At 42.6% G+C, this 17,620-nt stretch overlaps 1 protein-coding gene across 10 annotated transcripts in view; it reads right to left on the bottom strand.

Annotated features, from left to right (window-relative positions):
- Positions 1 to 254: 254 nt before the first annotated feature.
- Positions 255 to 17,620, bottom strand: part of LOC139561753 (nuclear factor 1 B-type-like) — an 83,012-nt gene continuing 65,646 nt past the window's right edge. For 8 of the 10 annotated variants that reach the window (XM_071379026.1, XM_071379028.1, XM_071379029.1 and 5 more), the window contains 2 exons: positions 13,313 to 13,401; positions 255 to 6,314 (listed from right to left, as the gene is read on the bottom strand). In XM_071379026.1, coding sequence (XP_071235127.1) covers positions 6,179 to 6,314; positions 13,313 to 13,401 — 225 coding nt within the window. In that variant the 3' untranslated portion in view covers positions 255 to 6,178. The remainder of the gene's footprint in view (positions 6,315 to 13,312; positions 13,402 to 17,620) is intronic. The other 2 variants (XM_071379031.1, XM_071379032.1) reach the window with 1 other exon arrangement.

The following is a 17,620-nucleotide window of genomic DNA, read 5'->3' as shown; positions in this document are numbered from 1 at the left end:
GCTCTCAACCTGTTTCATAAAATAAAAATGCCTGCAACCCTTTTGAATGCAGTGATGAAGTCAGTTGAGGCTCTAGGCATGTTATCTCATTCATTGTGATTGATGTCTCAACCACAGAACAGTTATTACGCTTTGAGTTTTGTCATTTAACCAAGTGAGTGTCTCCAATTGTTGACTTAAAACAAAGTAACTATTTCAAAAGAAAAATAGTCCTGAGATGTTTAACTGACACAGAGAAGACATAATACAACAGCCATTTTTGTAGCATAGCTCATTTTATTGTTTAAACAGTTTTGCATAGGAAATATATCCACTTCCAGTAATTGACTGCAGTAAAAACAGCTGCTAGCAGTATAGGCTGGATATTACAGTAACAATCACAAAAAATGTTGAGCCTTATTTACATTGATTTTAATCTTGTGGCAATTTTAGCCCCTGCACCAAATGTAACCATCTCAAAGGCATTGCCTACTGCTTTAATGTTCTAAAATCAATAAAAAAAGAAGGGATATCAAGGCCTTCGCTATACAGTTCACAACGGATACCTGTGGTTCCTAAACTGTAAAATAACAAGATATAAACAAAAAGATTTTAAAAATTCTCTAAAACGTACATTCAATACATACATAGACCTTTTGCACACACCTGCAGTGTTACTACAATTCACTACTGGAGACTGTTACATTATTTCGTTGGTGTTGTTGTTGTTGTTGTGTTTTTTAATTCACCTTGAAGTGATTCGCCATCGTAATAACGTGTGCGCAGCGGGAGTAAAAGTGCCACAAGACCCATAAGAAGTCAACCCTGCGGAGAAGTTGGCAAGCATTTGTTTCTAAATGACATTAGTTTACATAATGTAGCAATTGACAATCCAAATAAATACACTGTCCAAATGACGTGTACACATAGTTTTTTCCCCTCAAAGAGCAAGCATGAGACGTGCGCACCCAGTTGACCAAGACCTTCAAATGAATGAAGCACAAAAAAAACGCTCTTGTGTAGCCACATCTCAAACCAAAACAACAAACAAAAACCAAAGATTTGGGAGAACACGCCAAGGCGCCCCACACATACCGCTTCATTTTAAGTTGTTGAACTTTTTCAGATTTCAGATTTATTAACAATGGACACTCCACTGACACGGTGAGCTTGAACAGGCACTGAATTAATAATATATTTTGTTTGGTGATTAATAATACATAAAATGCTGGTTTTTATGTTTCCTGCTTACAACAACAACCTGATGTTAATAATCAATACATGGAACACGTCTATTGCTTGCGTAAAAACACACCTCCTGAAAGCGTTTTCGGCCATCCATCTGTCCTCTTAGTCCCTAGAGCACTAAACCTTCAGTAACTAGAACTACACAGATATTGCATGATTGCCACTGGTCCTCCTTGCATAAAGTACTAACTGAACGGTTGACCATGGATAGCTTTCAACAATCATAACTGAATATTGAATAATACTCATCTACCAAGCCTTTCTTATCTGTAGGCCTACATGTCATTCTGTGAAAACGGTTTCACCTGTGTACATACTGTCCAGAGATGATCAAATTAAAGTAGCCCTTTGAAAATAAATATTACCTTAAAAAATGTGTGCAACTAAAAAAACTGCCAATACCTGTATTTCTATGAAAGATATACCATGAGTCAAACACTGATATAAAAGGTCTGGAGAATCTAAGGGCAATTTCTATACGAGTACTTGAAGGGCTTGAATCAAATGTAGGTTAAATTATAGAAAGTGCAAAAATGTGTGATGCCTTGGGGCCACAAAGGACTTACATCAACCAATCCTCACAGCGGAACTACTTGCTTGATGTTGCATACACATGCCTGTTCCAAAACCCTAATAGACATATCAAAACATTGTCAAATGCTAGCGCCAAACTTCTCACGGATTGTTGCATCATCCTGTAATTACGATTTTTCTGAACGAAACGCTATACGGCACATTTCTAAAGGAGGACTTACGTACGATTGACACAACACACTTTAGCACAGTAGAACAACCTATGATGTCACTTAAGACGTTACCCTGGTATTCACTGGTGGTAGGCTCAAATCAGGTGACTTTATTGTAAAGTGACATGAATAGATATCCCCTACCGTTAAACATAGAACCCGAATCAAACCTCTATTTCTCTCGCTCTCCGACATGGATTCAAAACCACATAATCACATCACACTCTGTACTATGGCCACACTAACAAAAACAAGAATTTAAAATATTACTGAAATGTTTCCAAAATGGAAAGTTTATAAGCACTAAACACAATTTAAAAAAACATATATTTTTTTTTACATTTTAGGGTTCTGTATAGGATACTTCCCCTAAATACAGGAATATGGAAAATTGATAAAATACTTTTATTTTCGATTATTTGGGGAAAGCTGGAGAGTTGTAACTCAAGTCCTGCCTCCGCAACCAATTTATTGTTTTTTCTTTTTTTCATAAAATGGAATTGACTCATATTCCCCAAGATGTTTGAAAACATTTACAAACAAGGGCGTCAAAGAAAAATCTTGAAAAAGACTACAGTGTACAAACTCCTGCCTATAAGGCAGGCTTCTCAATAGAAATACCCTCATCTTCGCTCGTTGTGTAGTTTCATCCTCTCTATCCCTCATACATTCTCTCTTACAAGCACATACACGCATACTCACACATTCTCAAAACACACATTACTCACAAACTGACCCCAAAGGACTACTGCTATCGACGCCACCACAGTATTCACCTTTATATACACACAGTCTTCTACCCAAAATATCAACACCGCATCTGACACGTTTCTATCAGGGAAAATGCCCTTCAGTGGGGTCTCCAATGGCCAGAGGCTGCAAAGCACTTACGTTTTCACACAAAAAAGGCAGAACAGTGCACATGGAACGGGGTGGCTTTTGTTTTTGTAATATTTTTTTCTTCACAATATCAGAATAAGTATCTTGGTGAAGGAGGAGAGAATAAGCTTGACTTGAGTTTAATGCGTTTTATATGCTTTCTGGCCTCAAAAAGTGTTGGGTATATAATACAGTACCTGTCTTCGAATTAAGCAGGTAAGAACTTTCACAATTGTTGGGATGGAGTGCAACAGGTAACAAAACATCATTGTGGATAGTGTCTATTTGAGTTATAAAAGTAGTTTCTCATATTACAAAGTAGGAGAGTTATCATTGGAATTCTTAATGCCCCGTAACGCCTGAGATTTTGTTTTTGTTTCTTATATGTACGACTTTTTATCTTTTATTATTATTTATTATATTATTTATTATGTACGAGTTATATATTTGACACAACACACTTGGGGAAGACGATTAACCAATGCCCATGTGCTATGCAAGGGCTCCATTTTTGTTCTTATTCTTCTGGCCCTATAGAGTACAAGGAAAATAGTAGATATCTTTCCTCTGTAGTCCATAGCTTATTACATGATAAAATACAAGGCTCCCTATAGCGATTAAATAACTCCCCCAAATGGGTAGAGTTATCCCTGGGATTTATACAGATCGAGTGCATAAATTTGACTACTTCCAAATACTTTCTTGAGACTGATTTGACCGGTCTCACAAGCATTTGTCGGTTTGTTGATTGTAGCGCATGTGTAACCGGTAACTTTATATATAGTTTAAGGCATCTACTTGGGAATTGCACACAGCGACTGATAGAATGGCACCGATGATTGTTAAGGGTTAATGCTCATATAGCTTCCTGCATACAAGTAGTATGAGCAAAGTGTTGGCTTTTCACAAGTACGCAGTATGATTTCAGTTTGAAATTGCGGGTCTGATTAAGGTGAATGTGAAAAAAAGAATTGTTGTTGAAATGATTGTCACACTCAAGTCAAGCCGTCTCTCCTGTGAAAATGAGCTTAGTCAATGTCACATGCTAGCACCCCAGATGGGAAGTTGAAAGAAAAGAGTAGATTTTGTCACAGTAGACAGATCAGTGACTTTGCAGCCATACGAGACCAACGGGTGCATTCTTTACAGGCAAACTGTAAGGTTAGAAAAAAGACCCCCTCCCTCCCCCACCAAGAATTCAAAACACACTGAAACATGTCTCTCCATCTCTCAGTACACTAAAAAAGACCTTGTCATACACTGCATAGAAAGCAGTCCCCGCTTTGGTCAATTAAAAAAGGAAAACAACAACAACAACAACAACAACAAAAACAACGATATCAACAAAATAAATGCATTACAATAGTCTCCAAACTAGCCTCTAATAGTTGCCGTATCTATAAGCACTACCTACATAGGCAAAAGTTGGTATTGCATAATTTTCATACATCTGAATTCCTCCCTCCTCGATAGTAACTGGAAGATGAAAAACAAAAACGAAATGACAAAAACGATAACAACAAAAATTAAAGGTTATTAAAAAACCACCGAAAATACTGAAAAAGAATGATGGTTGATTATAAACTTTAAAACGGCGACGATACACAGCCTTGATATGCAATGTAACTGTGAGATAAAGTAGTAAATGAAAGTTACAAATCAACAATGTCACAATTTTCATTCAGAGTACAAAACAATTATCTTATCATAAAAATGTTAATTTCTTTTCTATAATGGTAATAAATGCAGCAAAAAACAAGTGTAGTGATGTCTCTATATTCAAAAGGCAAGGCACGTAATGTGGACTAGTATGTCATCGTGCAAATTAAGAGTATTGGAGAGATTTGTTATAGAAATATATCTGGACTTGGAGAGAGGCCAAGGCAATAGACCTGCCGTGCACAATTCTAGATTTCAGGGACTGCCACCACTGTATCTGGGATGTGAGTGTTCAAGAAGCAAAATGTGCAAACCTCTGCAACCTTGAAGGTTCAGGGTTGCACAAAAGTGTAGATTTTTTGACATACACATACCTTTTCGTGAATGACTTTAACAGCCTGCATTCTTCTTTTTTTCCCCCTCGTCAAGTCATATTATAAACACAAGCTTCATAAGCTGATGGCCAAATGCATATGTTCTTGATTTCAGATGCCATTTTATACACTACGTGTGTTTCAAAAAAAATAAAAAAATGTAAGTATTTTTTTTCTCACAATAAATAAAAAGCTCCCCATGAGACTGAGTAGGGCTTAATAGAAGTGCTGTCTTGTTCAGTTCTGCACAGGTAGCTTAATGCACACCTTCAAACACATCTCTGCATTTCAGGCTTAGTATTCTTTTCTTTCCATATTTAGATACACGGAAATGCGACTGAAATCAAATCAAATGTTTGTTTTTTTTTAAACCTTTTTACGTTTACGTATTTAAAACAACAAAGTTTCATATTTACCCTCCTTCCTTTAGAGTCTTAGGGCTGACAGACATAGCTTCCCTTCAAAAATTCAATTGCACTTGCCTCTTTCGAGATTTTTAGATAATTTTTTGTCTTTTTTTTATCCTTTTCTAAAGGAGATACGAATTCTTAAAAAACGGGTCAAATCTCTAACCTAAAAATATAGTGTTTTTCTCTTCTTTTTTTACCATAGTAAGAGTTCACAACTCTAAGGAGTATAACTAACTTTTAAGTGGATAGCAGTACAGAATCAACAGGATAACGAGTTTCAGACAAAATAGAAATTGTATCACAGTAAACTGAAATCAAAGAAGAAAAACAAAACACTGAATTCACAATTTGTTCCTATGGTTACATAGTCAATAGTTTGACATGGGAGCCTCTTCTGCAGAAGGGGTAAAGGTCAGAGTTGAATAACTTACAGTCGGGTAATCTACTACCAGCCAGCCTTTGTGTGTTTCAGATCACTTCCCTTGTTTGTAAACCAAGGTTAAAAACTCCCAACAACAGAATGAAGAAGAAGAAGACCACCATCAGACTAAGAGTTGTCATGCTAAATATTAAGGCATCTAAATGTTTTTGTACAGAATACGTCACAGCATTTTGAATGGAAAGGCTCTTCTCACACAATGACTGACTGGCATGGCATAGGGTTAGCTAGAGCGGACCGGATCAGATTCGCTCCAAACCAACTCAAGTCTTCTTGGCCAATGTCCCGATGGGAGGAGGGGTGTGGGGAGGAAAGGGTGGAGGGGGGAGGGGGGACAAAGGACAAACACAATTGTTTTAAGTGCTGCTTGCTGATTATTTCCCTCGTTGCCGACACTTCTTGCGTCCCCCCCCCCCTCCCCCCCTCCCCCCCTCCGACGGGTCTTCAGTTCTCTGCCTCTGTGTGGAGGAGGGGGGGCTCACCAATGATGTTTATGCTGTAGTTCTGGTGGACATTTGTTGGCAGAATCGGAGTCCCGTTCGTGACTTGGAATGGAACTAAGCTCGCCCAGGTACCAGGACTGTGGAAACACAACAGAGAGAGAAGGAGAGAACAGAAGCGGGTTTTGAGTCACCTGCATTGAGCATCGGAAGCTTTTGAAAGCATAAGTAGAGATAAGACAACAGCACCAATCAGATGCTCTACACGCACAATGATGAAATGCTCTGCAGCAAGTCATTACATTTATACTGTCACACATCACTATTAAATGAACAGTTACACTTTAGAGGTGTAGTCAGCTGATGGGGAAAAAAAGACAAGGGTTTATTCATAATGTTAAAAACCACATTCAACTACCCAAGTATTTTGTTAGGCAGAACACAATTCTGAGTAATTAGCATTATGTGTTGTTAACATCCGTCATTATTATGCACCGCCAATCGCATTTCTACGAATCAGATTCTATGGCAATGTTTAATGAATATCCCCTAAAACTATTTCAACAAAATGTTCATGCAGACCATTTGACAACAGCATGTCCCAAGTCCACTATAGACTCATCCCTCTTACCCAATCACTTCCCACCGGGCACAGACATCAATTCAACGTCGATTCCACGTTGGTTCAATGTAATTCCCTTGAAATGACGTGGAAACAACGTTGATTCAGCCAGTGTGTGCCCAGTCCGTTTGCTTTACCCATGAAGAATGATGGAAAGGCCTTATGTCTAGTCTAATCAGTCTATGGTTTGAGGGGGACACAGTCAAACAAAGCGCTTCCGGTGTTTTCCACCGATTCCTCTGAGGAGGATGTCAAGCGAGGATCACACTTAATTCCATATCGACAGACCCTCTCCATGTTGATCAATGGCGCTACAGAAGGGGGTTGGGGTCTTTACAAATCCGCCACATCCCTATTCGACGCACGCTAAAGCAACACAACACAGCGATTGTTCGCAGGAGGCGCAAACTGAAAACGCGGTCTGCCTGCGAAACAAACAGTCTGTTGTTCTCAAGGGGCTCAATGATACGTACATGTTGAATAATTAATCAATTACCCCCACTACCCACTACATCTGAAATACCTGTCTCGCACAATTGCTACATTATAGGCCAACACTATATACAGAGCCTGGTATACAGACACTAGACAGGAGGAGGATATAGCGTTTGGGGTGCAAAGAATGAGGGATATGTTTGAAAGGTTATGTAGGTTAACCAAGTCCCTCCACTGTTTCCATGCAGGTGTAAGCCTTCCTCGATAAAGAGAGAGAAAAAGAAGTTGATTATTGTTGTCAGTGGGATTGGAAGACGAGCTAACGGGGGAAGAGGAGAGGAGAGGGGACCGGATATGGTGAAACACAGACTTAATTCCCCCCCCGAGGCTGTCCCATCTGACACGACTGTCTGTCTGTGTCCATGAATGGTGTCTAATGATCTGGTCTGCATTTCATACAAAACACTTCTCCTAGTGGCTCAGCCTCAACTAAAATCAACGGGAACCACATGTTCAATACCTGTTTCTAAGGGGATCAGACTCCTTAGAAAATAAAACAAGAAAGGAAAAAAGAGAGAAGGAGAGGAGGGAAGGAGAGAGAAAGACTAAGAATTAAAGAAAGAAAGAGAGCGAGAGAAACAGAAAATTTGACAACTACATTTTTAAGTGGAAAATGTTGGAAGCCAGATCCAGTCCTATAAAGGGTTAAAACACCAGAGATGATCTACACAGGCTATTTGGGCAGGGCTTTTTTCTCCTCCTTACTCCCTTCTCTTTGGACCCCTTCCCTTCATCATTCTCACTCTTAATTTCTCTCCCTCACTCTCTTTGCCTCTAACTCTCGCTCTCTTTGCCTCTAACTCTCGCTCTCTTTGCCTCTAACTCTCTCTCTCTCTCTCTCTCTCTCTCTCTCTCTCTCTCTCTCTCTCTCTCTCTCTCTCTCTCTCTCTCTCTCTCTCTCTCTCTCGCTCTCTTTGCCTCTAACTCTCTCTCTCTCTCTCTCTCTCTCTCTCTCTCTCTCTCTCTCTCTCTCTCTCTCTCTCTCTCTCTCTCTCTCTCTCTCTCTCTCTCTCTCTCTCTCTCTCTCTCTCTCTCTCTCTCTCTCTCTCTCTCGCTCTCTTTGCCTCCAACTCTCGCTCTCTTTGCCTCCAACTCTCGCCCTCTTTGCCTCCAACTCTCGCTCTCTTTGCCTCCAACTCTCTCTCGCTCTCTCTCTCGCTCTCTTTGCCTCCAACTCTCGCTCTCTTTGCCTCCAACTCTCTCTCTCTCTCTCTCTCTCTCTCGCTCTCTTTGCCTCCAACTCTCTCTCTCTCGCGCGCTCTTTGCCTCCAACTCTCGCTCTCTCTCGCTCTCTTTGCCTCCAACTCTCGCTCTCTCTCTCTCTCTCTTTGCCTCCAACTCTCGCTCTCTCTCGCTGTCTTTGCCTCCAACTCTCGCTCTCCCTCGCTCTCTTTGCCTCCAACTCTCGCTCTCTCTCTCACTCTCTTTGCCTCCAACTCTCTCTCTCTCTCTCTCTCTCGCTCTCTTTGCCTCCAACTCTCTCTCTCTCTCTCTCTCTCTCTCGCTCTCTTTGCCTCCAACTCTCTCTCTCTCTCGCTCTCTTTGCCTCCAACTCTCGCTCTCTCTCTCGCTCTCTTTGCCTCCAACTCTCGCTCTCTCTCTCACTCTCTTTGCCTCCAACTCTCGCTCTCTCTCTCGCTCTCTTTGCCTCCAACTCTCGCTCTCTCTCTCACTCTCTTTGCCTCCAACTCTCTCTCTCTCTCTCTCGCTCTCTTTGCCTCCAACTCTCGCTCTCTCTCTCGCTCTCTTTGCCTCCAACTCTCTCTCTCTCTTTGCCTCTAACTCTCTAACTCTCGCTCTCTTTGCCTCTCTCTGCATCTAACACACCCTCTGCCTCTAACACACCCTCTGCCTCTAACACACCCTCTGCCTCTAACTCACTCTCACGTTGCCTCTGCCTCACTCTCTTTGCCTCCAACTCTCTCTCGCTCTCTCTCTCGCTCTCTTTGCCTCCAACTCTCGCTCTCTTTGCCTCCAACTCTCTCTCTCTCTCTCTCTCTCTCGCTCTCTTTGCCTCCAACTCTCTCTCTCTCGCGCGCTCTTTGCCTCCAACTCTCGCTCTCTCTCGCTCTCTTTGCCTCCAACTCTCGCTCTCTCTCTCTCTCTGTCTCTTTGCCTCCAACTCTCGCTCTCTCTCGCTGTCTTTGCCTCCAACTCTCGCTCTCCCTCGCTCTCTTTGCCTCCAACTCTCGCTCTCTCTCTCACTCTCTTTGCCTCCAACTCTCTCTCTCTCTCTCTCTCTCGCTCTCTTTGCCTCCAACTCTCTCTCTCTCTCTCTCTCGCTCTCTTTGCCTCCAACTCTCTCTCTCTCTCGCTCTCTTTGCCTCCAACTCTCGCTCTCTCTCTCGCTCTCTTTGCCTCCAACTCTCGCTCTCTCTCTCACTCTCTTTGCCTCCAACTCTCGCTCTCTCTCTCGCTCTCTTTGCCTCCAACTTTGCCTCTAACTCTCTAACTCTCGCTCTCTTTGCCTCTCTCTGCATCTAACACACCCTCTGCCTCTAACACACCCTCTGCCTCTAACACACCCTCTGCCTCTAACTCACTCTCACGTTGCCTCTGCCTCACTCTCTTTTTGCCTCTGCCTCTCTCTCTAACTCACTCTCTCGCTCTGCCTCTAACTCACTCTCTCTCTCTCTGCCTCTAACTCTCTCTTTGCCTCTAACATTCTCTCTCTATTTGCCTCTAACTCTCTCTAACTCTCTCTCTCTCTTTGCCTCTAACTCTCTCTAACTCTCTCTCTCTCACCCTCACTCTCTCCTGCCAAAAAATCATCTGACAGGAAATGAGAGATTACGTTTTTTCCTACCTTGCTGAACAAAGAAAGCTCAGAGCAGGCTAGTTCCCTGCAGCATTCTCTTCTTCCCTCCTCTCTCCCTAACAAACACAGACACACACACACACACACACACACACCCTCTCTTTCTCTCCCACTCCGTGTCCTACTCTAAAGGCCTTCTCAGGTGAAGACAGAGTAGACACATTAAAAGGTACTATACAGTCCATCACACTGTCAATCCCATACAATTACATATAGAATTACAGGATCTCTTTGATCAATCCATATTACTATTCCATTTCTCCAAATGACTCTTTGTATACTAAAAAGATGACGTCTATGTTTGAGTTGGGGATGTCATTCATTAAGCCCAAGTTCCCTTCGCCAACACAGGTCTGCAGGTGGCTTCAGACGAGGGCACACACAATCCCTAATGAGAAAAACAACTTCCTTCATGGTCACCCCCTACCTTTACCCATGGCCACCTTTAGCCCTATCTTAGAGCTCCACGGCCCCAAATCACACTAATTCTCCTCCACACAAGCGGAGCTCCAGTGTCCAGTGGGCTTCATTTAAGGATTAACCCATCGGAATTAGATTATCTAATGGCATCTTAATGGATTGCTGACCCATTTCCTGTCGAACGGCAACATGCAAGTGTGGGAGTGTTTTATTTTGGGTCCTACTGTGAGGGACTATATAGGACGCAGAAGTGGGCGCAAGGCAATACAAACACGTGTGATCTGCATACAATGCCACTTAAAAGCAGTGCATTCAGATTCTTAATCCAGAGAACAAACCTTCGCTAGGGAAATGACGGCATACTTCCTCTTTCTCTGAGATTACTAGTGCGAAGGAGCAGTGAAGGCATTAGGATAAGACAAGACAAGAGAAAAATCAATGCAATGTCTCAATAGTCCACGAGGGATGATGCACCAGGTTATTTAGACTGTCGGTACTTTGCTGAGAAGAATACGGAATACCTCATCTACCCCCGAGAGTCAGATTACCAAGACATCACTCGGTCTGGGGTGTAAGTAAAGGTTGCAGGTGACATGAACTTTCATGTCAGGGTCAATATAGTGCCAAGTTCCCTATTGTCAACTAAAGTGTTCTACAGATTCAGTTAGCAATCTATCCTGGCAGTCTTCGGCAACGTTTGAATTCCGTTTCTGTCAGACAGACACTAAAGCTCACCCAGCTCGTTATGCTTTCGTTTCTGGACAAATCAACAGAAGACAATAAACTTGAGCTTTTCTCTCTTGAAGTCCTTATCTTTCAAGAGGCAATACTGATGATTTTATGAACTCTCTTACAGAAAATATGGAAACCGTTAAAAGCCACACTTCACTGCAAATGTACACGGCAATGAATCTGAATTTTGGTATCCTGACGGTGCTCGTGAATCAATCAATCATGCATGACAACAAATGTGTTATTCTTTCACTGCAGCTCTCATCGCTCCTATATACTGTACGATCAGGAGTCGAGTCTCTGTTAGTCATGTCTGAGCAGCGAGAGAGAGCAGCGAGAGAGAGCAGCAAGAGAGAGAGAGAGAGAGAGAGGCCTCCTTGCAGCTCGGGCACATATTTCCTCTTACCTCCACTGGTCTATTAGGAGGCCTAGAGAAGGGGCTCTCAAAAAAAACCTGTAACCTCACAGAGGGCAGAGTAGGCCGGACGGAGGCTTTAAGAGCACACACGCACAGCCCGTCTCTCCCTATATCCTATTAGCTATACAGTTATGTTCTACCATTTTCAGAACAAGGGGAAACTAATGAGGAAACGCTGAGCTAGGTTCTCTGGCAGACACGGCCCTGTTTAAATTGAAGTTAACACGTTTTCCAAGGAGAGTGAGACAGCAGGGAAGAGAGAGAGAGAGAGAGAGATAGAGAGAGAGAGAGAGAGAGAGAGAGAGAGAGAGAGAGAGAGAGAGAGAGAGAGAGAGAGAGAGAGAGAGAGAGAGAGAGAGAGAGAGAGAGAGAGAGAGAGAGAGAGAGAGAGAGAGAGAACGAGAGAGAGCATTGACAGAGGTACGTGTCTCTTTAAGTGGGAAGAGGAGTGGGGATCGAGGACAAAGCCGGAGAGCTGGGCGCACGTGGAGGTGGAAGAGAAGGGCTTACTGTCTCCTAAAAGCAGTTTGAGACTCAAGTACAACCAAACAAATAGAGTACGAAGAAAATATTGAAGAAAAAAAAAGTTACTCCGCTATGGGCCCTGGTCAGAGGTACGTGTCTCTTTAAGTAGGAAGAGGAGTGGGGATCGAGGACAAAGCCGGAGAGCTGGGCGCACGTCTACATAGAGAAGAGGGTGCCATTTGGGATGCAGATATACTATTTATGTGAGCTGTCACACCGCCGAGGCCTCCAACAGATGTTTTATGTGTGCTTAACTTTCCGTGACACACAGCCCATCCAACCCAAGGACTTTCTAAGGCTCGGAGCAAAAATGAAAGATAAATATATAAGATAAAAGAAAGAAAGAAAGAAAGAAAGACAGAAAGACAGGGATCACTGGTTAACCATTTGTGACCTGCTATTCTTTGGACGGAGAAATCATTTCCCATAAATCTAAGACCCAGTCAGACAAATAAAGTCTGCAGCACCCTGTCACACAGTGTAGTATACACAGGCATGCTAGACGATAGCAGAATACCCCTTGATAATGTCCAGTAACACACACAAGTGAACAGGTAACGTTACTCCTACTGTATCTAAGACCTAACACACTCCAAATACCTCGAATATCTTATTTGGCACTGTTATTGCTTGGTTGACATTCCTCTGGCAGTCTATGAATGATCATAATGACTACACTGTATCTACAACAAATGAGCGGAGGGTTAGAGCCTACTGGGATAGTGAGTGATGTTCAACAGATTGTTCACATTCTTTATGGGTATGTTGTGGTGGCAGCAATGAAAGGAATGCAGAAAGGTGAGGGTTGAACCCTTTGTCTGAACATCTGAAAGGGTAGACTTTAATCAAGGTATGAATGAACTTGGTAACACTTACACAGTATATATTGTGTGTGTGTGTGTGTGTGTGTGTGTGTGTGTGTGTGTGTGTGTGTGTGTGTGTGTGTGTGTGTGTGTGTGTGTGTGTGTGTGTGTGTGTGTGTGTGTGTGCGTGTGCGTGCGCGTGTGCGCGCGTGCGCGTGCGCGTGTGCGTGTGTGTGTGTGTGTGCTTCATCAGACAGTTTGTAGACAAGTGATAGAGAGATTGTTTGAAATAATGGAAACGTTACCTTTGCCAAGCAATCCCCAAAGTATCCTCAGAGCCACTGGGGCCATAATGCCTGCCGTTTTGATTCATGGTCCAGTCACATATCCTGAGCTGTCAATTGAAACCTAGCAGTCAGACACGGAGCCAGTAGCACAACTCTCACAACTCACTTTGATATCACTTACACAAAGTTACTTTACAATGTCACTAGGGAAACAAAGGCATGCATGCAAACAAAGCCTAAAGCAGAAAACATAGAGCAAACTGGGCCCCAGAAAATAGGCCTACGCCCAAACTATTACAGCTCTGGTTGTAACTAAACATAAACACATATGATAGGACAGTCATTATCATTCAGTAACATTAGATCATCGTTCTACAGTTAAAATATAGGGAAAGAGCATGGAGAATGTCATCACAATTAGTACTACGTTTCTAATCTGACCTGGAAGCAAAGAAGAGGTTAGTTTACAGGATGTGAGTCATGTCAAAATGGCAGTCATTCAGCTACTGTATAAGGCAGTAGTTCCCTATGGTTAGCCCATGGGGCCATGCATTCCACAGGTTACATGCATGTTGTTACTGGCTACTATGTAGTATTCATTGCTGTTCTGCATACAGCCCCTTTATAAGGCAGTAGTTCCCTATGGTTAGCCCATGGGGCCATGCATTCCACAGGTTACATGCATGTTGTTACTGGCTACTATGTACTACTACTATTGCTGTTCTTTGAGGCCTTTCTGTCTTTTATTGCAGACATATTCTAGTCTAACTATCCCCATGTGGAAGTAGCAGTATTATGGTGAAACTCAGGTAGCTAGATGAGATTGTGGAAGGTAAGATACGGGCTGCTGGCTTGTCTCTAATGTTCTACAAAAATAACACACACACTTGTGCGCATGCACACACACACACACACACAGCTTAATGTACACTTACACAAAACCACCACACATGAATCGCACATTCTCCTATCCCATGCATTATTCACACGCACGTATCCACGATCCAGTGGAGAGCCATCTCAGCCAATACCCAGCTAACCTTGCACCTTTAGTCAACACAATCAACACATCCATTTGGTAATGCATCGTGAAAAAGTGCCTCGTGAGCAATCTCCCCGCCGCTGTGGCAAACTGAAGAGCTCTTAAGGTGGTTTAATCATACAGTATATCCTCACACACTGAATATTCAAAACCCACTTAGGATGGTCGATAACATTAGCCACCTGTACACACAGCCACGCTGAACGGTTTTCCACTGCTGCACTACATCTTGAGGTGAATTACTGATTTCCTCGAGTTCTTGTGTTTATCTTGTGCGTATCGAAAATGTGGAAGCATCTGCCGAATTAACTAGCCAATGGTAAAAACAAACTCAAAAAAAACGTACGCACACACACACACACACACACACACACAAAGGAGGATATAAACAGAGGTCGTGACTCAATTTCTTAAAATCATATAGACTAATTCCTCCAATACCAAGGCTCTACTACCAGCAGTGGATGGTTAAGTCTGTAGCCTTATCCTTCTACTAGTAACAGAGGCCAGGGTGCTGCATACATCACACAGCACACCAACACTCTACACTGCCTCTACACTACCCAGCAGTCTGCTGCTCTGCTCTGACAAAGCTTTGAGCAGAGAACGCTCTGGCTGTGCCAGACGCTCTACCCCCCCCCCCCCCCCACGCTCTGTGCCAGGCCTGCCAGCACTCCTCTAGGGGGGCTCGCCATCTGTCTGCCGGCACTGCCAGATCACAGCGGCAGGGGTAAGAGGGACAGGGAAGACGTCGCCGGGGAACGTTAGGGGAACGTTAGCAAAACAGATGCAGGCAGAATGGGGATTAGCAGGCTGCCTTAGATAATACCAAATGTCATCTGATCACCGAACGTTCCCACTGGAGCACATGGTGGAGGAACAGTCCCTTTAAGGGTTAACCAAGGAGAAGACATGAATGAGAGTTTTTTTTCCTTTTCTCCTCACTGATTTTCCACTAAGGAATTGTTGTTTGGAAGGAGGAGGGGTGTGGAAGGTGTGTGTTTTGGGGAGGGGGGGGGGGGGGGGGGTTGTAGGATAGGCCCTGGGGACATTGGGGTTCTGACTACACTTTATCTCTGGAATATCGCCTGTGACTGCATCGGAAACACGACACCTTAAGTCGGTGAAACTAATCCACCTCGTATGTCTCCTCACTCCACCCAACCAGCCTCAGAACAAAGGTCTCCCTTAAACACACAGGAGAAAAGTGTCAGTGCATCTCATAACTCCACCAAATAATTATCCAGAGCCGGGGTGACTGACAATAACAACAAAGGGAGAGTATCTATGACATTGTTTACTCCACAGGGAACAGCGGCCTAGTGTCATAAACCACAGGTTAAAAGACCTAGCTTCTTAGGTTTAAATCATCCTGAACCACAGAACACACACACAAAGCCTGACTAATATAAGATTAGCATGATGAATGGCTATTGTATTGTATTTCCTCCAGGTCTATTTCTATTCATTCAGTATTCAGTGGCAGTGTTAGGGTAAAGAATACTATGTAAACTATACTAAAAATAGAATATTACAAACTGTTGTTCTTAATTAACCTACCTGGTTAAATACAAGTTAAATAAATGAAAGAAATCTATCAAATAAAAAAGGGGTCTTATTTAGTCTATCGGCCAATGAGACAGCATTGAGCTCAGCTGCTGCTTAGTGAGTTAACTGACAGAAGTAGCAAGGCTACTAAAAAATGTGGCATATAAACTCCACACACGCATGGACACACATGCTGTGCAAAAGAGTCCTCCCCGCTATAGAGAAGTATAGCATCGTTAACAAAACAGCACATTTTCTGCCTGCTCTACCAAGCTGCAGAGAAATACAGGCCAGGCTTTGTCATTACGCTCAACAGGAACAGTGGAGAAGAAAAACCACTGATTATTATGTAGCTGCGTGCAGATGCATTAAATTAAGCATGGTTGAAAACACTTGGCCTCGGACCAGCGTGTGTGAGTGTGTGTGTCTGTGTGTGTGTGGGGGGGGGGAGTTCATGAGGAGGAGCTGGCGCTCCAAGCCTCATTTTTCCACCCTCGCCAACCGCAATGCTCCTAACCTCACACACAATTCAGCCGCCACGCGGCCACATCTGCCCGGTCTGGCCGCCGGGACGACCGCTCGACGCCAACAACACCAAACAGTCTGGCCCTGGTCTGTATCATACACTGTCTGTTCACGTGTCTCAGGCTGAATATTGTGACTTCCAGAACAGCATGTGAAGAATAGCACACATTTTTGAATAGGTACTGAACCACGACGGAGGAGTAATTGACATATTTGTCTGTCTTTGTGTGCACATTCTTACTTTTGTACTTGCTTTTGAAACCATTATTTTGTTCTTCAACGGACTGCGAAATTAAGCTAAACAAATTGTGTTAAGGGAATACTGGTCTCTTTTTATATGTCTGTGACTTATTGGCATACAGCAAAATATTTGTAGAAAACTGTAGAGCACATTACACCCTCATCATACTACTGTACTTCTATTTACTTTCTGCCCCATACCGAAAATTATTTTGTAAAATATATTTATAAATATGAATTACATAGTATATGTAATATGGTATATGGAACCTAATATGGTATATACCATTCCAGTATATGGTATGGTAACAAAAAGTGCCCAAACACTCCCCTACGTATTTACAGTGCCTTCAGAAAGTATTCACACCCCTTGACTTATTCCACATTTTGTTGTTACAGCCTGAATTCAAAACGAATTACATTTATAATTTTTGCTCACCCATCTACACACAATACCCCATATTGACAAAGTGAAAACATGTTTTTACAAATGTTTGAACATTTATTGAAAATGAAATACAGAAATATCTCATTTACATAAGTATTCACACCCCTGAGTCAATACACGCTAGAATCCCCTTTGGCAGCAATTGCAGCTGTGAGTCTTTCTGGGTAAGTCTAAGAGTTTTGCACACCTGGATTGTACAATATTTGCAAATTGTTCTTTTAACAATTCTTAAAGCCTCTGTCAAGTCGGTTGTTGATCATTGCTAGACAGACATTTTCAAGTCTTGCTATAGATTTTCAAGTCAGTTTAAGCCCAACTATAACTACTGTAGGTCACTCAAGAACATTCAAATGTCGTCTTGGTAGGCAACTCCAGTGTATATTTGGCCTTGTGTTTTAGGTTATTGTCCTGCAGAAAGGTGAACTTGTCTCCCAGTGTCTGTTGGAAAGCAGACCGAACCAGGTTATCTATGATTTTTTTCTGTGCTTAGCTCTATTCTGTTTCTTTTTATCCTGAAAGAATC

The sequence above is a fragment of the Salvelinus alpinus genome, chromosome 31, assembly GCF_045679555.1.
Source record: "Salvelinus alpinus chromosome 31, SLU_Salpinus.1, whole genome shotgun sequence".
Classification (NCBI taxonomy): Eukaryota; Metazoa; Chordata; class Actinopteri; order Salmoniformes; family Salmonidae; genus Salvelinus; species Salvelinus alpinus.
Note: the sequence above shows the minus strand (reverse complement) of the source record. Positions and strands in the feature narration are given on the sequence as shown.